Here is a 21109-nt window from a genome sequence, read left to right as displayed (position 1 = left end):
AGTGCTACCAGTGCTTTCAGTCTCACAAGGGCTCAGACTCACTCAAGGATTCCAATTTATTATGAACCCAGCTCTGATATCCTCCTGCTCTGTTTATGTATTAGACTGCCTTGGTAGAAGGTATCATCCTTCAGATGACACATAAATACTCTCTTGCCAGCTGTTCACTTCTCAGAAGTTTCCCAAGGAGTAAATCATAATTTTACCTCTGTTTTACTAGTTTCTGATCTGGTTCTCTACGTTAGTGTGCTAGGAGCACATGGAAAATGGAGCTTTATTACTGCTATTACTCTACAAATGGCACTGTCTAAAACAGCAGGGAATTTTAGGCCTATTAGTATTGGTTTATAGGGTGAACACACCAGCAATGGTTTTAAACTTAAAAGGATGGGCATAAGTCAGTTTGCTGGTCGTTTCTGTAACACCTTTAAACTCAAGGTGCAGCACAAACCCCTAAGAAAAGAAGGAGATGCAGGCACTTTCATTCATTCTGACATGCAGCAGCTGTTTAACAACACATAATCATGTTGTGAGTTCAGAAGAAAAAGGGTAAGGGTACCACCCTACTGATGGAAATTCAGTTTTATAGAGGAATTAAAAAAGGCAGAAAGCAGAGATAGCCAGCGGGCACAGCAGGGTGCAAAGAAGGGGGCCTTTATCAAATTCATACCAGGGTAAGTCTCAGGCACAGTGGCAGTGGGCTGCAGGGGAGTTTCCCCAGCAGATGTTGAAGCAGCCACCCTTGTTGGGGCAGAGGCTTTGATGTGGATGCAGTGCTGGGTGGCAGATGTAGCCCTTCAGGTCCTGGGCTGCACAGGTTCTGTGGGTGAAGACCTATCTGCAACCTCCTTGTTGCAGGGTGCACCAGCACTCCCAGGAGGCTCTCGGTCTGTCAGTTAAAATGTTGGTGGACATCAAAACTGCAAGGCCTCCTTTCTTGTCACTGGGCTTTCGCTGGCTCTTAAGAGCATGGACTGAATGTCATGCTGAAGGCCTCAGGGGTCCACAGTATTTCCACTGAACTAAAATGTCCTACACCCTGTAATTTTTTAGCCTGATCAAATTGAGTAACGAGTCACAGTCTGCTGTTGGTTGAAGTGAATTATAATCACAAGTTATGTGATCCCCAAACATTTTAATCATCCCTGCAGAACTTCTGCATGCTGACTGGGCATCTGAGATGCCTTTATAGACTGAACTCCTTGTCATGAATGTAGTTCTGAACAGTTATTGCAGATCAGGAGGGTGACTTGGGAAGACAGCACTACCATGTTTGTGCTAAGGACAGAAGATGCCAATACATAAAGCTGCCAGTTTAGCACATTTTGAAAAGCTTTAACTTTCCATTTAAAACACAATTAAGAGAGGGAGAAAAGGCCAAGCAAGGTACTGTTGAAACCAGTTAAAAAAAGCAGCACTTACTGTTTGAAAGATAAAATATATAATCAGGCTTTCAAGAATGAGCACTTAATTGCCTAAAGACTAATATAGAACTCATTGTTAATGTACCTAATCTGCATAAAATCTTTTTTTCCGACTAACTGTTGCAGAACACACCTAAAATGGGAAAGCACAGTCCTCCATCAAAGTTCAACTTCTCAAACCAGCACTACAGATGTCTTGCATTATTTGTAATGTGATTTTCTGGTCTCAAATGTCATTAGACATATATAGTGTGTGGAAGATGGAACATATTTTAGCAATGCCTTTTAAAAAGTTATTAAGGAGCAGAGTTTCTCTCAGGAAGCAGTGACAGGGGCTCTAGGAACTAATTCACCTGCAGATCTCAGGGTGGGTTTGTTTTTTCTTTTTACAGTGTGTGGTAATCCAGCTTCACTCAGAGGCTGCTTCTTTGGAGTGAGTCTCCAGAGTGTCTTGTGGGTCAGATTCTCCGTATGGTAACCTTCCTGCACATTTCACACAGTCTCTCTGCACTGTGCTAGTTTCTCTCTGTTTTCATGCATTGTTACCAGCAGTTGAAGATTTGGCAAGAATGGATTTCTTCACCATTTGTAGGTGATGGGTCCTTGGGAAGCAGTGCCATGTGGTGGTCACAGAATGGAGAGGAAACTGCAGCTTTCTGTTCTGCCACAAGCAGCACTTGCTAGCAAAAAGATCTGTCGAAGCTGCCTTTCTGTCAGTAGGGGCAGGCAGTGACAGGGTCTGAGCAGAGCAATGCTGTGGTCGCCTAATGGGAGCTTATGGCCACACTTCAACTCACAAGGTGGTCTTGGCAGATGGATCCTTCACAGGGGGCTTAAAAACAGGTCTGAGGGTCACTGTCTTGGCACTTCAGAGAAAAAAAGGATTTGTGGCTGGGAGGGCACCTTGGCAGGTAGCCAGCCATAGGGTTCATTAGCTCCTTTTGCTGCTGCCCGGGCAGGGCTGGGGCCTATCCTGAGCCTGTGGTCACCGCAGGGAACAGGTGCAGGAAGTGTTGCCTTCCCAGGAGTGGAGACGGTGCTCCCTGATGTGGCCACAGCATTGCTCAGCATGCAGATTTCACAGTTGGAAGGGACCCACAAGGATCATCAAGCCCAGCTTTGAAGTGAATGGACCATAATGGGGTCAAACCCACAACCTTGGTGTTATTAGCACCAGGCTCTAACCAACTGAGCTAGTGTCAGCCCAGTCATACAGGAAAACTGTCTCATGGGAGCAGCTGGTCTCAGTGGGAGCAGAATAAGATATTCAGGTAAAAATGCAACTTTGCTTGTAAATACTTAGCCCGTAATAAAGGCATCTTATCAATAGAGCATTGATTGTTAATGCTATTAGTATTAGAGGGTTTGAAATTTTAGGCCTCCTGCGGTTTTCCCACCTCTGATGGGTTCCACTGCAAGCACATTTCACCCCTGCTCCTCTTGACTGTGCATCAGTCTAGAGTTTTAATTGGCACTGTTGGCCAGAAGGTATCCCTGCCACCAAAATGTCATGGTTTTTAAATCAGGGTTTTCAGAGGGACTGAAATGTAGAAAAGTGAAATTTTATCTTGTTTGTAATTTGGTAAAGGATCTGAAACTGCTTTTCAGAGTGGCACTTTCCCTAGCACATTTTAAACCAAAGTTCATACTCTGTATTTGTAAAACTGCAGTGTTTTCACATAGCATCAACATTCGCTCTAACAAACTGAGATTAAAGACACACATCTGTGATTTTCTCCTTACTCCTTTATTTGCACTGTACTTTTAACAGGACTTCGTATACAAACTCTTTACTGATACAGTTCATTATCCTCTTTTTCTCCACCTTTTAGCTTCAGAGAAGAACAGAACTGAGAATTTAGGAAAATAAGAACCTATTTTATTGTACAACCACAGAAACTGGGAGGAGGGAAAGGAGAAGCTATTCTAGATTGAGGGTTGATTGCTAAAATTATTTTAACTACTTTTTAATTGGCAAGCTGTTGAGTTGTTATCATCAATGAAGAACTCATCAGCAAGCAGTATCTAAAGTGGTAAACATTTCCACTGAGAAATGGAGCTCACGAGGTCTCTAACCATCATACATATAATGAAGAATTAAAACTAAGTGACTGGATCACAAGAATACATCACACAAGGATTACTAGGGGTGAGGTTTGGAGCTAATAGTCTTTGTTGCCCTTTGGTTTTTTCCTTGAAGAAGTTATGGAGGCTGGGCAGGAGACATCTTCATGGCCTCTAACTGTCCTGCTTTGGGGCTCTGCAGAGTGAGGTACTGATCTCTGCCTAGGGACCATTTCCATACAGTTGCGAGACATACAGGTGAATCTCCAGGGCTTACTTTGCTGTCGGTCCCTGTTAATGGACTCTGAAGGTCTTCCCCAATTTATAGACCTCTCATCTAATAGTGGGCACATTTATAGCAGACCACATATAAAACATCTTTGCTTTCCCTTGGTGCTGATTTATACTGTTTAATGGGATGGGGGTGGAACAAATTGTTAAAAGAAGAAATTGAAAGCTCCCCTAACTACTGTATTATCCACCTGACATTCTCCAAATGCTACTCATTAATTACTGATGCCTTGAAAATCAGAGCAGTAATCCAATTCAAATTATTTTGTATCTCTCAGCAAGAGCATTTCCATTATCTTATCATTTCCCATTCAAACAATTCTTCTCTGCAGTTGTTAAAGGTTCAGACTTTATTCTGTTTCCTCTCATTTGAATCTGTTATCCATGCAAGGATATTTCTACTCCATGCCTGTCCTGTCTTCACATTGGTGAAAGTTAGCATGGGTTTACACTGTAATTATTACAGACTTAAAAATCTGTTCCTCCAGCTTCCTGCAGAACTACGTGTGTGCATCTGATGGCAGAATGTGGCCAGTATATGTGCCATAACTTTCAGTTGGTGATCAAGCACTTAGGGAAGGATTGAACCTGGTTTAGGACCTAGTCTGCCCTTGCAGTCCTTATACCTGCAGACCTTTCTGTGGACTGAGCAGGACAGTTCATGGTCACAGTCACTCCAAGCCCCAGAGCCAAGCTCTCAACTGAAGTAATTCCTTTAGACACCAGCAATAAGTTGGTCCCGTGGTGGCAAGGCAGGGTATGTTTCTGGAATCACCAACAATGCTGGTCCTAGGTGAACTGTATATTCAGGAATTATGGGGCTTATTTCCTGGCACATTTGTTCTTCACTTATGTATATTTTCATGCCTGCCAGCACTTTGAAATGTAGACATTGAGTATTTGGGGCAGGCTGAATGCAGTTTTTCACGCTACTGACATTAATTTGATGATCAGGCCTTTTCAGAAGGGGCAGTATACGAAATGTGTATGGGAAAATGACAAAATAAGGAGTTTCACAGCTAAATAGACAAGTGGCTGAAAATGTTTTTTATTGTTTTGGCTTTCATATGTTTCATTTGGGAATGTAAAACTATTTTGCACAACAACTACCAAATTGAGATTCACAACACCTTTCTGAAGATAGTTGGTCTTGTCTTGCACATGGAGGAACAGAGGTACTGAGACTATCACTTGAAAATACATCCCTTGTTTTCAAGTCCCCAGACTGGAGATGCATTTAAACCTGATTCTCAGAAGCATTAAACATCTCCATTTATATTCGTTCATTTGACATTGTTTGTACTTAGTGTCTGGAAATCAGATGCATCGTGTCCTAACTTGAATGGTCAAAATAACCGAAGTGACATGGCAAAGATCACAGAAAACTGCAAGGCCGGAGTGTGCGTTGGGACCCATGTTCCCTCGTGCCACATCCCTTTTTTACTCACCGAGTATCTGCCTTGGATTCCTGGACAAAAGGAAAAGCACATTCTGCTTACTCTGTTTTCCTCTGCTCTCTTGAACAACTGGACATTTAAGAGATGATATTGTTTGGGTTATTGATCAACTTTATAGAGTCATTTTACCTTGTCTTTCTAACCATAAAGAATTGTCTTCAGACTTCTGTGACGAAGTTTCTTATTGTAGAATTGAAATGGAAGTACAGTGAGAACCATTTGTATCACCTGTTTTCCCCCAATGTTTTGGTTTGTTTTCCAGCACACAACAGTTTTGCCCTTTGTATTAATCGAGATGAGAACAACACATCATCAGTATCCCAGCAGGAGCTGTGGACTGGCTGCAGTGTGCACCTTCGCTCTTGGCTATATTTTATGGTAAGGGCTGTACATGCTGTGTTTTCACATTGTATTGGGGGTTTTGTACTGCTAAATTTGGGCACATATTTCATTATGGATATAATCACTAACAGATTCACGCTGCATGCCTCGTTTGGTCCAAGACCTGGGCTTTGTCTGGTTTCCCTAGATGCTTATATTTTTAGAAAGTATATGCCAAACCTCACACAACAGGAATTTGTTGAACAATCCCATGTAAGCAGTGGTCTTTCCAAGGGTACATTTTTCAACCTTTTTTCAGGCTAAATGTTTTTCTTGGACCTTAGTTTTATTGCTTAGGGTTTTTGTTCTATCACATAAAACTGAGAATAGGCAAATGATTTCCTGCATCAGTATTTAAACATCAACAGAGAAGATAGAACACTGTCTTTTTTCTTTACTAGTTCATAAATTTGTTCTGTAAAATTGATTACAGAATAAGTCAGTAATCCAAACATTCTGAAATTCATTTTAAGAAAAGCAAATGTTTGTGAAAAATTAAACTAAAACAGAATCTTTCTTACACAACATTAAATTAAGTCTTTGGGCAGTTTCTAATCAAGCACCTGTCTTGCATGACAGAGTTAATATACTTTGGTTATCCTAATGTTTTATTTTTCACTAAACCTTTGTTTTATTTACATTGTTCCTTTGATATGATCCATCCTATATCCTTTCTGCAAATATTCATGACCCCCATTTACTTCTCATGTTCTTGTCTTCTCACCTCATAACAGCCCTCTCTCAGCTAAGAAGATACTTTCCAAAATTTCCACCGATCAAGCGAGATAAAACTAATGTGAGAGGAACATGGGCTCAAGACAGAATTATCATATTTCTTCAACTGTGCAATTTGTCCCTTCGGTCCAGAGAGAGGGAGATCATTATTCATACACATTCATGCACACTGAGTGATCATAAAATGCTAGTAATCCAGCTGAAGTGGGATGTTGTGTGTCTCAGGACAACAGTCACATTCCACCATTTGCTTTTACAAACCTACGTACCTTTTACGTATGTAGAATAATATACATACTTACATATGTATTATTCTTAAAAAAGAATAATATTTGTAATTGGAAGATGAGGGCAGCCTCATGCAAAAAGGCACATTATTACTTCTTCAGGAAAAAATTATTATGTTTCTAACCCATATATAGTAATGTTTAACTGTGATATTTCTCGACCTTCTTCTGATGGTGCCTGGAGACAGGTTGGCAGAGTTACTATACCTGTGATCTGACCTCCTATGGCAACTCCTGTTTTCTCAAAATCATCTAAATAGACACATGGAATAGTATTTAATAAGAATATAAAATTAAAGCAATCCAGTTCTACAAGTGAAATAAAACCAGAGGTGTCTTAGAATCTTTTAAGAATCTGTTACAGCATCAGTGTGATACTCATGTAGCTTGATCCTGCTTATTACAGTGCATCTGCATCCTGCAGCTACAAGGTAAAAGGAAATTGTAGGACTAGTAAAACAGAGAAGAAGATTCTGCATTAAGAAATTAACTACTATGCAGATACCCAGTCACAGCCTATGATCCTCTTCCTTTGCTTTTGCTTTTTATTGGTTTTGCTTACACAAGTACTATTTTCAAAATGGATAGGGCAACTTTCAAGTAGTTCATCTTTTTCCAAGTTGTGATTTCTCTATAAATGGCCTGAGACAATTGCTTATTCATCCTAAAGGTTATCCTGCTAAATTCTTCTGTTACAACCTATTTCTCCTTCTACTGTTAAGAAAGGAGGGACTGGGGGAGAGTGGAGGCAGACACAAGCTGCACTGTGCCATCGTTTGCAAGTTCTGCATGAATTCAGTCTGTAGGTGCAGAAGACTCTATCTGCAAGCCAAATCTTGGCTTGATTATATGAATGTGATATATCACATTCACAGGTTGGAAAAATCTACCAGAAAGTATGAAAAGGGAAGGGGTTTTTATCCCTCTCACTCAGGGTGTGTCTGCCTTTCACAGCTGTGATCCACTGTCTTTCTGCTGCCAAGTGACCAGATTGAAGTAGAGACCTTAATCACTCAGAGGGCTTGGAATTGCTTAATTCAGATTTGCTTCCCTCTTTGGCAGAACCCTCAAGGTTAGCACAGTGTATTAAAATGAGATTACACCTGCAAATGACATAGTTACATACAGCCTGGTGGAACTTCCTTCCTTTGTACCTATGGTTGTCCATGGGTCCCCTGAGGGGCTTAGTTCTCGGTTTATGTTGTTTTAACTAGAAGTTAGAGATCTGCCGCTTGAGAATTTGTCTTTTTCCCTATGTCATTTTTCCCTCAGCCGAAGTGTTTTCACTGCAGCTCTCAGCAAAAAGTAAAGACAGTTGCTAATCAGATATTCTCTGTGTTTTGCTCTTGAATTTTGAAGGCTGTTCCCACCTCAGCTGAAACCTTCTTATCATGCTACGCTTTATGTATCGTGTTGCACTTTGTACTGTAAAAGAACATACAGCAGGATATTGTTTTGAGTTGATTGTGTGAATGCATTTTTTTCAACTCCAAGTAGAGCAGAGCTTGTTATTTCGTATGTGACTGAATCTTTTTCATATGAAAAAGATGGTGGAATAGCAAGCTTTTTTTGTATATATTTGGTAAACGAGAAAACAGGCAAACAATTCTGAATAGAATCACTGAAACTGGAAGAACGTTGCTAAATAACTTAGTATCTCCTGAGCGTGATTCAGAGACTTGTTATCTGAGAAACATCCTTTCTTGAAGAGTAAAACCTTTTCCTGTTTTTCTTTCTATTTTTTTGCAGTCAGAGAGTATTTGAGTAGGCACACTTAGCTCATGCATTCTCTGTGAGAGGGAGCTCTCCCATGCTCTTAAGGAGCTGTGCCCAGGCCTTGCATTCACAGACATGCATTGCCTGTTGCAGACCATACATGGGCTTTCAGGATCAAGACCATGGGACAAGATGGGAAAGGCCTATTGGCTTTATTTAGCATGGCTTGAAAAGGTCACAACTTGTATTGAATTGTTAAATCTAGACAGTGCTAAGAAAACCGAAGCGCTTGCCAATACTACCAGAAAATACTGCCAATGGGTGTATGGAGTGGTTGTCAAGGAACAGAAACGAGCCAGAAATGTATTGCTCGTTGTAACAAGAATGACCTCATGGTAACTAATATCAGAGCCTAATATGTCCCTAAAATAAAGTGAGACAAATACGTTTATTTAAAATGGTTTTCTTTATCCCTCTGCTTTTGAGCACTTTAGGATGTCACAAAAACAGACCCTAAGATCTGCAGACTCCGCTGCTCTAGTAATGCTGAGCTACATGTTTGGGAGTAAAAGACTTAATCTGCTCTCTTGTTGCTAACACAAATCCCCTAGGATCTGCCTCCACATGTGCCAAGCTTGGACTTGATTCATTCTTTCATTCTTTGATAAATCTATTTAAAGATCTTTTAAACTTTCATTTGAAAATAAAGTTTCTCTTGAAGTGACTTCAGGAGAGTTCTGTAGATTTGCTGAGGGAGAAGATTTAGATGGGGCAATTTGCTGAATTCTTGAACAAATTTAAGAAAGGAATGTACACTGAGGATTTGGAATGAATTTGAGATTGATTCTGTCAGCCTTGCTGTAGGATTTCCAATAGCGAGTCTCCATAGAAGGAGAGGAAGATCAGAAAGAGCAGATGTTGGTGCAGACTGCTAGGACAAACCTTGACATTCAGAAGAGAGGGGTGGAGAGTTAGAGTGTGAAGCTGGTGAGAATTGACAGTCATATTGATAAAAGAAGAGCAGAATTGAGAAACCAGAGAGTTTTTGAGGTTGCTGGTGCCGATGGTGCAGGAGAGACACAACATGGCTTTGCTAGGGTGTGCTGAGGGTCTGCACACAGGGAGAGGGTCATGCATGCTTTTGGAAGTGAGCACTGAGAACAGAAGTTCAATAGAGATTAGAGAATCAATGATTAGAGAAAAAAAAAAAAAAGTCCTGGGGCCAAGTAAAAGTGATGAACTATGAATTATGGGTTAAATGAGAAATGGATAAGGAAATGTGCAGCTCACAGGTCAGAGGCTTCAAAGTTGAGATCATGAAAGTGGGGAATGCTGGGAGAGAGAGACAGACTTTGAAATCAGAGTGGAAGGCTGATGTAGAGGTGGGTGATAGATGAGACAATGCAGAGGAGGAGAAAAGAGTTGGAGCCAGAGCTGCCCAGAACAGGAAAGAGTAGGAAGAAACAGAAGCAGCAGAAATAGGCCAGGAGAAGATTAGTGTCCTCTGTAGCTGACCCAGAAGGAGGGTGGGAGTACAGAAGTGAGAAAAGGCTGTATGGACCTGTTAGGTCTGATATAGCCATTATGGACTGTTACTTTCTGGCTCCGCTCCACCTCCACATCCTCAAATGTTTCAGTCAAAGCAACAGTACAGTCACAGATGACATGCATGGGTAATACATTCTCATTTGTGCAGCTCCTTAAAATACACCTCAAGAAGGCATAGCAACCATTACTATATTTAAAATGAAAAATTATTTATCAAAACAGATGACTTCCAGAGATGACAACACTTTGCAGTGAATCTGCTAGGTTTCTGTCATTCTAGCTACCTGTATATAAACACAAATTTCTGCTAAGCTTTGTTCTTCCCAGAGGATGCTAGCACCATGCCATGCTGAGTATGTTTCTCATGTGACATTATTTGCAACTGCAGCTTTCCAAGGCTTTTCTTCTTCTGGCTGCATAAGCCACTCCAAAGCAGTAGCATAGCTGTATGACCCATGTATTGTTCAGCACCACTCAGATCAATGGAGAAGAACTTGGCGTTAAGAAAATGGAAGAAGAGGAGATGGTTGTTGTTATTTCCTAAATGATGACTGTATACTGCACTTATTTTTTAGTCTTTAAAATTCCTAAACTATGTACATTCCTGGTGTAGGTGATTTAGGCCTGGCTGGCTGTTGTTATAAGAAGCCCAGCATCTTAATGTGGCTGAGATCTTAAGGATTCTGATGAGATGCAGAACAAGCTGGCCTGTGTTTTTGTGGGGGTTTATGAAAATGTGCCTCACATCAATCAGCATTAGAAACCAAAAACAGAACAAATTTGGTGTGGGTCATTATGCTCCTGTCCCCGAAAGCACAGGATTGGTCCTACTCTGAAACCACAAATGATTTGGTTGTTCAAGTTTTGAGTGACTCAACTGCTGTAAGCCCATCAACTCCTTTGGAAGACATTCCACAGTTTAATAGCTCTGGGTAAAGTTCTCACTTTTTGTGGAGAAGGAAAAGAATTATGCTAGAAGAGATCATGAAATAAAGGCATAGGAAATGCCCATATTCTGTTGTTTGCCAAAGAGTAGCCACAATGGGAACTGGTCTAGTATTTGTCTGGATCCAAAGATTCAGCCTTCCTTTGTGCCAGTCACTGGAAATATGAAGAGCACTGAAGATCTGGAAAAGGATTTGATGCTGAAAGAAGTAACTAGAAAGGAACTGCCTTAGTAAATCAGAGTAGTCATGTATCCAGGCTCCAGCTATAGCTAATGCTTCAGATGCTTCAGGAGATTTTAGCAGGCCATTATGAAACAAGCAGCCTGCATGGGAAGTTTTCTTCCAAAACTTATGTCAAAAAGTAGATACTTGGATCCTTTAGTCTTGATGGTTTATATACTTCATGCTCTTTGAACTCTAGGCATAACTGTACATGTTCTTATTGCCTGTACAGTCTCCAGACTTCTGAGACTTGCTAGAGTTGCATGATGTGGCCTAGAGAAGAGGAGTGGACTAAGTAGACTTCCAGACTTGTATACTTCAAAATTGTTTTGAATGTCTTTATTTCAGTGATGTATCACTCAAAGGTTAGAGCATTCTAGAGGTATTATTCTAGAGCACTCCAGCTATCATTCAGAGACATATTTCCATTATCAGATTTGAATTTCTTATCTCTGAGTTCTGTTGAAAGGATTTTTCTGTTACGAGGAAGAGAATTGGCAGCTCTTCAGTCATTTTATGTCATGCATTATTATTCTGTGTCCTCTCATCAATTGCTCTTGAAAAGTTACACAGCCCCTTAGCTGATAGTCCTCGTTTGCAGAACACATAGTACTGATTATTGATGGCTGCAGACTATGATGAAGGACTCAGCTTGGGCAGGAAATGGTTGGAGACTGCTCTCACAGTCCAGACCACAAAGTGCTGCCAAGCTGTGATGCCTGAGAGCAACCATCATGAAGGGGCAACCATATTATGCAACGTGTCCTATTGCAAAATCTGTGGGATGTCACGGTTATCTGCTATTATATCCACACGTTGAGCTTGATTTTACCAGGACTAAGGTTTTACACTTGCTGTTGTAACAGCTGCATTACTTAAAGTGACAGGTAGAGTACACATAAACTGCAAGGTTTCAATAATTTTTTGTGTTTAGTTTTCTTCATTAACGAAAGACCTATAGCCAAAGAATAAATGTATATGTATCTTCTCTGCATAGTTTTCATTTTCTCCTGATTAGTTTGATAGGAGAGATATACAACATCTTACTGTATAGTAAGTGAAAACCAGCTACAAAGTCACATTTTCTGACAGATTTGTTAAAAAGAAGCAATATTGTGCATTTTCAAATAACTTTTTCTGATTTCTACACCAACTGGTTGGAAATTTCTGAAAACCACCACTTTTTTTAACAGGCAATGTAGTTTGAATATAATGTGTGAATATTTCCATTCCTTCTCTTTTTACTGCTTCTAACAAATGTCTGAATGAGCTCAATGACCTGTAACATGTTCATTTTTGGAAACACATGGTTATGTCTACATGAGCTGCTACAGTACCAAATCACAGGGAGGTTCAAGTTAATTTTATCTTCTCAAAAGTAGCCATTCCAGTTTTAGCTTAAACTTTTGCTCCTCAGTTTATTTTAATTTAAACAGTCCATTTTTTATACATGTTCAATAACAAGGTCTTCAATTGGATCTAGATTTGCACTCCTAAGTAAATCTTAATTCATGCTTCCCTGTGCTTAACTAAGAATGAGGTTGGACAGGAATAATGACTACTAGAATTGCAGGCGCTGAAGGCGTTCATTAACATTAGTAATCAGCAGTTTTGTGTGGAAGCTTTATGCAAATGGTTGATCAGCCTTTTATTGTGCAGCCTTGAGATGGCTTGTATTCTACCAGGAATTAAGAAAGGCCTTCAGGTGAGATTTCCATGGCAGCAGTCATCCCTTTGCTGCTCCCATTTGTAGCATAGACAATGCAGGAGTAGTCAGTGCTCAGTGGAGAGAAGGTAATATTGCTCTATCCCAATGTAGAGAGCGGCATGGTGCAGTTCATTTTAGGAAAGATCAGGTGGCTGATCAGGTGGTTTTGTGACTGTTGTCTCTGGAGTGATGCTCGGTACCCGTTGTGCTCAAAGCAAGAGTTCCTGCAGTGTGACTGCACCAAGGACAGGCATACAATAGCGACACTGTACTCACGAGCACTGTCACCGCGCAGGGAAGGGGCTCCTGTGCTGGGCAGCAGGGTGCAGAGTGCATGAACTGTACTCAAAAACTCTGAACTAACCACAGATTACTGACATTCAGAAGCTCATCAGTAACTCATTGATTGGATTTAAAAATACTTCCTCTTTCGAGCATAAATGCATTCTAGTAACTGCAACTTCTACTTGTTTTGCGAAATTGGCTACATAGATGCAATTTAGAAGGTTCCTTGAAAAGCCTCTCTGTGAAGGTGCTTTATAATGCTGGACAGTTTCATCACAACAGAGAAAATAAGTGAAAAACAAGACTGGCTCTTTTTCAGTCTTTGTCCTTGGAGCTTTTTTTTTCACAGGATGATCATAAAACAAAAACAAATGAAACTGGAAGCTGTTAGGCGATAATAGACATTCCCTGCTAAGCCAGCCTCATAGTAGGGGACATCCCATTGCCCTCTACCCAACTGTCTCATCTTTTTCTTTGATCAAAAGGAACATGGTGTCTCCTGTTACCATGAATTACATAGGAACCCTTTATTTTTTCATAGATAACCTTAATCTTGTTGGGTTAATTCTGTCACAGAAAAATGTTGGGGAAATAACTGTAAAGTACAGAGATAATTTTCCATGTCTGAACTGATTTGGAGAAAGGGATTTTAATCTGCATTTAGATTGTGCAAATTATTTTACAGACACATGTAATTTCTTATGTGAAGTGTCCAACTGTTAAGAATTTGGCTGTAATAAAAGCTTTTTCAAGGAGGAGGGAAGCTATGACAAACATGTACACTGCAAGGGTGATGGAGAATCCTTAAAGAGGGATTCTGTACTCTCTGTGTGACAGAATTTTATTTCAGTTTTGTGTGGACTTCTATGTCTCTGCCCTTTAGGAGCCTATGACTGCTGATCTAGCAATCAAAAATCTCTCTTAAACAAATAGAAATACCAGCAAGTGAAGCAAATCATATGGACATGGAAATCCCCTTCTGTAATGGGAATTGCAGCTACTCCAGCTGTGCTTCACTGTGAGCTTCTCTCTCAAATTTCCAGGTCAGAAAGGAAGAGATTTACATTCTTGAAGAGAGTCCAGTAGAGCCCCAGCCCGTCTCCACCAAGCACTTTACCCAGTTAGCTTCTGTGATGTTTGCTCAGTTGTTTGCCAGTATTTGCTTTTCTTAACTTCCACCTACTGGAATATATGGACTCGCTCTGCTCCCGCTGACTTCATCACTCACCATGTCAGATCTCAACACAAAAGCTGTTACATCAGAGGGTGCAGGTGTCCACTACAGTCACAAACAGCAAAACCACATACCTGAAGTACTCCTTTAGGCTGCACTGCAGTAAAGCTGACAGTGTCTATTGGGTTAGTGTACCAACAATCTTCCCTGTAGCTGAATGCTAAAAATCTCTGTGTCACTGGCAAAGCACCATCAATACTTTTTCTTTACTGTGGAGTAATTGATTCTGGAGCTGGGCACCACTTTTGAAGTGGGTTTTGCTTTGGTTTTTTTAAAAAAACTGTTTATGTTTTTTACAGAAAAATTATTAGATTCCAAATGGTACCAGGAAAGAGGAGCAATCTTAAAGACATTTGCTGAAGAAATTATTCTCTCAAAGAGAAGCTGAACTATATATTTCTGGCAAACCCAAAAACTGATGCATTTGCCATGTGTAGTGAGGAGAAGCATCAGAATCATATAAATGTGTGTGAAATGAAAATGGGCTACTGTGGAAAGCAGAGAGTGTTGATCTTTGTAGGAGAGCTTGTAGAACCCTGAATGTTCTTAGGATAAAGAACCTGCTTGGAGCAGAAGCTGCTGCGGTTTCCAGCTTTGGCTCGAAACAGGGGTTTCCTCGGAAATATAAATGCAGCAAGGAAATACCTGCCTACATCAGAAGTAAAAATTGGCCAACTGCTCATAATAAATTTAAAGCAAAGCTATAAGAATGTGGGAAATCAGTCATAGTTCCATCATTTGTGATGTCTCTTCTGGGTAGATGTCATCCAGATGCTCCAGTTCAGTTGCAACTTGCAGGCCTTTCAAATAATTGCTATTTGGGTTACAGCAGCTAAACTTATAGGCCAAGCTACTTTTGAAAAACAGGGCTATAAGAGTCTGTGCTTGTTATTTTTGTTTTGTTTCAGGGTGTGCTGGATTCACCATGTTACAGGAGTGTGGGTGTACCCGCTTCTTGAGCACCTCAGCCCAGGTGTCAAAATAATCTTTTTTGCAGCTGTAACCATAATTATTAACATCTTCTACTTGGTGGGAGAGGTCCTGAACAACTACATCTGGGATACACAAAAATGTGAGTATTGTTTTAGGAATATTACCTCATGAAGTACATCACCAGGACTTCAGGATGTTTCTCTGAAAGTCTAGAAGATTTTAAGCTGGCTAAAACAAAGGAGAATGACAGAAGGTCCACTGAAACATCTTGGTTGCTTGCCCTTAAAAGCAACCAGAGGAACACAATGGCTGCTGGAAAGCCTGATGAGCTATGAATATGTATTCTTTTTTATAACTTATAATACTAATTTAAGAGCTCTTGGCAATTACCTGGGAGGTTTACAACCCACTTACTAGCTGATGAACCCATTAAATGCAACTAGAATAAAGTATCATTCTGTGTGAATGCCATTAATGGCAAGCTCAGACTTAGAAATAAAAATATACTTTCTTGGTATTTTCAGGTAGAAGGTGTTTTCTGCTTATGAATTTACTCAGGGAAAATGAACACGTTCTTGTCAGTGAAATAATAGGAATGAAAGATCACCTTAGTGCAGGGTAAACTTAACTGTGCAGACTCTCCATCATCCTGCCTAGGCCACCCATTGCTGAGGAAAGGAAAAGGGAAAATAAGACAAACACAAGATTAAAAGTAGGTTACTTTAATCTATGAAAGATGTTTCTCATTTATCAAATTGCCTGAAATAAACAAACAACATTCATAATCGCTGCTCTGACAAATCACAACTAGAGTGAAATAAATTCACATGGTAGTTGATTGCACATACGAATCTCATTTAGCAACTCCTTCAGTATGAGGTAGAATCTAATGGCAGAAGCTCAAAGCAGTTTTACTTGTCATTTGTTCATATTAGCACCAGGTGTAAAGTGTCCTTTTCTATTTGCTTTAGAAACAGCTATCCTAATCATCACGGTCTTCAAGACTGGTATTCAGTCCACAGTTTGATGTCACATTCACATTTATCTAACTTCTGTGAGTTAATTTGGGAAAGATGTTTCTAAAAAAGGCAGCTGCAAGGAATAATTTCACTTGACCTAAGTCCTATATGAAGAACAATAATGTGGTAAAGAATCACATGTTTTTAGCAAGTCCACGAATAAGTAGATGTTGGAAAATCTCCTGCAGTATTCCAAAGTATGCAGAATCCCTCGTTCTCGGGCCCACCACGCTAGAGGAGCTAACATCAATTGGGTCATTCTTCCAGCCTCTTTCAAGGTCCACCATGGCCTTATTGTCTACCTCCTTCCTTCTTTGGGATAAGGAATATTGATCCAGAATCCTTTGAGGCTCAAACACTTGCAGAATGGAAATGCCACGAGTCACCTGCTGTTTTGCTGTGCTTGAAACACTTTGCACGAACCTAACCTGAAGTGTGTGGCAGGCACACCACCAACAGCAGATGTAAAATGATGCCAGTCTGTCACCGTGTGAGACTTGGGAAAATATTATTTGAAAACTGTACATTTAAAAGAGGCTTTTGAGCAGTAAGCCTGCAAATCAAAACAGTCTGCTATGAGAAGATTTCTTCTGGGGTGAGAAGGGGTTGTTTTGGGTTTGGAGTTTTTTTATTTTCCTCTGGAGATGCATTAAATAAAACCTCACTACTGACAAAATGATTTGCAGTTAGTTTTTCCAAGTTAAACCACAAACATGGTAGGGAAGGAAAAATTTGCCCTTTGTACAAGCCAGTGTCTGTCCACAGTTTTGAGGGTATCTGCATTCCTGCCAAAGTATTTGATGCATCTGCAGTAGAGTGCTTCAGAAGAAAGGAAAGAGGCGTTTTCAAAAAAAGCAAATAAAACAGCTTTTAAATCTGTTGGGAAAGTTCCTTCTAGCAGAAAGACTCAAGATTGGCTCTGGAGCAGCCTTGTAAACCCACTGTAATCTTTTGGTCCCTGCCTCTTGTTTTGGTTGTTAAACCTTCAGCTGTGGCTCTCCCATTACATTAGTTTGCCAGCAACACCCAGGGCCATTATATTTGGGCTGCTGGCAGCGCGCAGACCCATTTGTTTCCGTGTTGTTTCTTTCAGCAAGGCAGCTCTGCTGTTGTGCTTTCTAACTGCAGATGGGTCTTATTGTTTCCTGTACTGGAATTAATCATCTATGTTTTTAAAGTGATTTTTGTTGTACTTACCACCTGTGCGTATATAACATTAGCAGGTGATCTTATTGCGACTGGATTTTCCTCTCAGCATTCTCAAACATTGCTTCTCTTTTGCTTTCAATCCTCAGAAGTCTTTCTTTTCTAGCACGCAGCAGGCCTGAAAACCTCCAAAAGAAATATTTGTATTTGAGATGTCTGGCAGAGAGGGGTTAGTCAGAAGAACAATACTTTTGTCAGATACCAATAGTAATTCATTGTCCAGGAACAGGCATATGAAATAGCTGAATGCTTTCATTGCCAGAAAAAACACAATCTTCTGCCCAGCCCAGACTTTGCTCAGCATAGCAAAGAGACAAGTCCTGCAGCTAGGCTAAGTTCTTTAAGGAGCCCTACACTCAGCTCAGCTCTCCTGATATTACTGGAAGTCATGGGCATTACAAGAAGAGAGAGGCACCCTCTCAGCAGTAATTGTTCTCTTGAACTCCCAAAAAAAAGGAGATGTAGTTGCAAATGTTTAAAAAACCAGTGTTGAAATGGAGGGGGGCTTAAAATTACTGAATTCTGAAACATGACTATTAAAACTTTCCTTCAAATAGAGTTGGCTGCTTAGTTTCAGCTACAGTAGCATCTACTTCAATTTGCTTGTAGGTAAGCAGAGGAGGTGAGGGAACTAACTGTTCCCAGACCCCTGCAGCTGTGAAAAGCTGAGCCTGTGGCAGGGGGTTAGGTTGATTGATATGAGAATGGGAGGGAGGGAGGAAGGAAGGGAGGATTGTGCAGTTTATTACTGGACAACCACTGCCATCAGGTGTGCAGATGCTCTTTTTGTTCACAGCAGGTGAAGTAGCACATGCAAGAGCATATGGGCAAGTACAGGAGAAACAACATCAATAAAGGGAAAAGAAAGACTAATGCTTTAAAAGAACCTCTATAAGTAAACCCTTCATTTTTATTCATTGAGATATTTTTAAAAGCTGTTCTCCGTATGTTTTCAGGTATCGAAGAAGGAAAAGAAAAGCCAAAATCGGAGTGAACAACAAGAGGCAACACAGAGGATTGTTTATGGCTCCATGGAAGATTTCTCATCCCCAACAGAGGTCGGCATGGAGAAGAATCTTTGTAAAGGAGGAAGTTTAATAGGCCCTCTGCTCAGTGCAAGGATATTTTTGGATTTTATATGGAGGAAAAATGATTTTAGCTAAAAATAATAATATCGTTTCAACCTTCATTCCTGTTTCTCCATGCTTGCATGTGACATACACATATAAGATGTATATTTAATCTCCATGGCATTCTCAATGTGCATTTCTTCAATCAAATAAGTCATTAAATTATTAAGTCATTAGATCTCTTTACCTCTGCCAAGAAGAACAGTAAGTCCATTCTCTGTGTTGTTTGAGAAAAGCTTAACCAGATAGGTCTGATGCAGGGAAACAAAACAATTCTATGTATTTCAAAGTACAGCATAGAAGTTAATTGCATGAATGTATCTAAAGAACAGTTTGGTTTGACTGAAATATTAATGTAACATTCTGTAACAGCTGCCTTAAATTTGTGATGTCAATAATTTTATCAGTCCAGTAAAATCTTATTTGCGGTGTTAGAATATCTTCTTAAATAGGCCTAAATAAAGAACAAATTATCCTTGGATTTCTGTTTCTTCAGGCTGATTCTTGAAATTCTAGATGGATTGATGGCATTTGAATGATATATTTTCAGGTTTTCCAGTGTCAACTGTAGATTTTATTATTTCTACATAAGGATTTTTTCTTATTATCATAGTACAGCACCTGATTCTGCATTTTCCAGGTTGTGAGTTCTTAATAGATGGGCTGAGCTGTTAAGTGTTGTACCAGAGAGAGAGCATTTAAGCCTTACTTCAGGAAGGCATGTAAGCGAATGTTTAAAGTTAAACATATGCCTGTTTGTATTAGGAATTCAGTTGCAAAATACTAGTGATTGTTTAAATTTGATATGATTCTGCTTAATTATTGGGCAATCAAGAAGGAACTCAAGAAGGCACAAAAATTGAAATAGAACTAAAATAAAGTGAATAGAATAATTTTCAGCAAGATTTTATTAAAAAAGTAGCTTTAAGATCCAAATATCAGTATTCATATCACATATTTGTTCATTAGTGTATTTAGATATATTTATTTTAACACATTTAGAGCACTTCAAATACGGACAATGTTAATGTGTTATTTTTAGTAACAGGATTTCTGCAGAGTTTTAATCTGATTCAGTGATGTTTCTGCTCTGCAGTAGCTCTGTGGAGGACTGATCTCATGCAACTCATTACATTCCACCACAGTATTTTTTAAATGTACTTGTATTTATTTACGAACTATCATAGGAAACAGCATAAGTTCAAGAATGTACTTTCTGGGTTGTTTCCTTCAAAAATAAGACTTCTGTGATGATTTTATCTTCGTCTGTCTGTCTGCTCTCTCGATAATTTTAACTTGTTGATCAAAGTTGCAAAGATTTCAAAGCTAAGCAAGTTACTAGGAAGTTCATGGAAATAAGGGGCCAGATGAAAAATGACCTCCTCTGATGGTCCTACAGAGGGAGGGGATGGAACACGTAAAACCAGCAGAATTTTTGAGCAAATTTGCTGTAGCCATGTGGTCTTGCATTAGGGATATTCTGTTCTGTTATTGCTGAGCTGTGCATTACAAATGCACAGTAATACTGCAGCGTGATTGCTCGGTCCACAGATAGTTGGTTGGAGATGGTAAGATGTCTGTTATTTGCAACAGGCTTTTAAAACTCAAGAAGGAAAGAAGGCATGGATTCAGTCATGTTTAGTGGGCTAGGAACTGTTTAAAGTCACTGCCTCTGAAAGCTGTGGTAGCACATGAAAGTAGTGGTGGACAATGAATGTGCTAGGGGATCTGGCTGTACTTTCCAGCAGCAGTAACTGCAGCTTAGGGTGGGAAGCCCAAGGCACAAACCCTGTTGACTTTTTTGTCGCATGAAGAATTTGCATAACCTATGTTCTGCTGTTAATCTGGGACATTTTTATTTTTAAATTTTATTTCAGGGGAATTGTTTACTTCACAGAGTTCAAGAATTCATTCTGGTGGAAAGAATGTGTTAAGTAAAAATCAGAAGTGCCAAAATGCCACACAGCTGTACACATTCTGCTAGAGCACACTCTGATCATGTCTGCTGTATATATATTGCACCACTGAATACTGAATGTCTGAGCCCTCAAAAACTGGCATTTATGGAAAGATTCCTCTTTATCAGCAAGTTTTGCACCTTCTCAAGATAGATTTTTCTTCTAATACGATGTCATTTTATGCAATATTGGAAACATCATAAGAATATAAAGAGAACAGGAGTATCAGAGATCAGAATTGCGTAGATGAATCCATAGGTAGGTGTCCAAGTGAAAGAAGGCTCCCTTTCACAGGTACAGCATAGGGACACTTAAAGTTGTTATCCTTTGTATCTATGAATTTGTGAATACTCAGCACCTCAAAAAATAGAGTACCAAGATCAGTTAAGCCTCTGATGTTCACCAAAGGCAATATATGCAACACAAAATGTGGTAAGTTTCATTTCATTTAAGGAAATGTATAGTATTCCAGGAAGGTTCAAATTCAATTTGTCTTCTAAAATCTCAAAAAGTTCTCCACCTCCTGTGAGCTTTAAGCTTAAAGTCAAAAACATTTTAAAGCAT

General features: G+C 39.7%; 1 protein-coding gene across 2 annotated transcripts in view; it reads left to right on the top strand.

Moving 5' to 3' along the window:
- Positions 1–19068, top strand: part of AIG1 (androgen induced 1) — a 119843-nt gene extending 100775 nt beyond the window's left edge. For both annotated transcript variants that reach the window (XM_050316868.1, XM_050316869.1), the window contains exons 4-6: positions 5499–5614; positions 15208–15371; positions 18414–19068. In XM_050316868.1, coding sequence (XP_050172825.1) covers positions 5499–5614; positions 15208–15371; positions 18414–18451 — 318 coding nt within the window. In that variant the 3' untranslated portion in view covers positions 18452–19068. The remainder of the gene's footprint in view (positions 1–5498; positions 5615–15207; positions 15372–18413) is intronic.
- The last annotated feature ends 2041 nt before the right edge of the window (positions 19069–21109 follow it).

This window comes from Myiozetetes cayanensis, unplaced genomic scaffold, assembly GCF_022539395.1.
Source record: "Myiozetetes cayanensis isolate MyiCay16 unplaced genomic scaffold, myiCay2020 scf2-11, whole genome shotgun sequence".
NCBI classification, from domain to species: domain Eukaryota; kingdom Metazoa; phylum Chordata; class Aves; order Passeriformes; family Tyrannidae; genus Myiozetetes; species Myiozetetes cayanensis.
The sequence above is the reverse complement of the archived record's forward strand: the minus strand, read 5'-3'. Positions and strand labels throughout refer to the sequence as shown.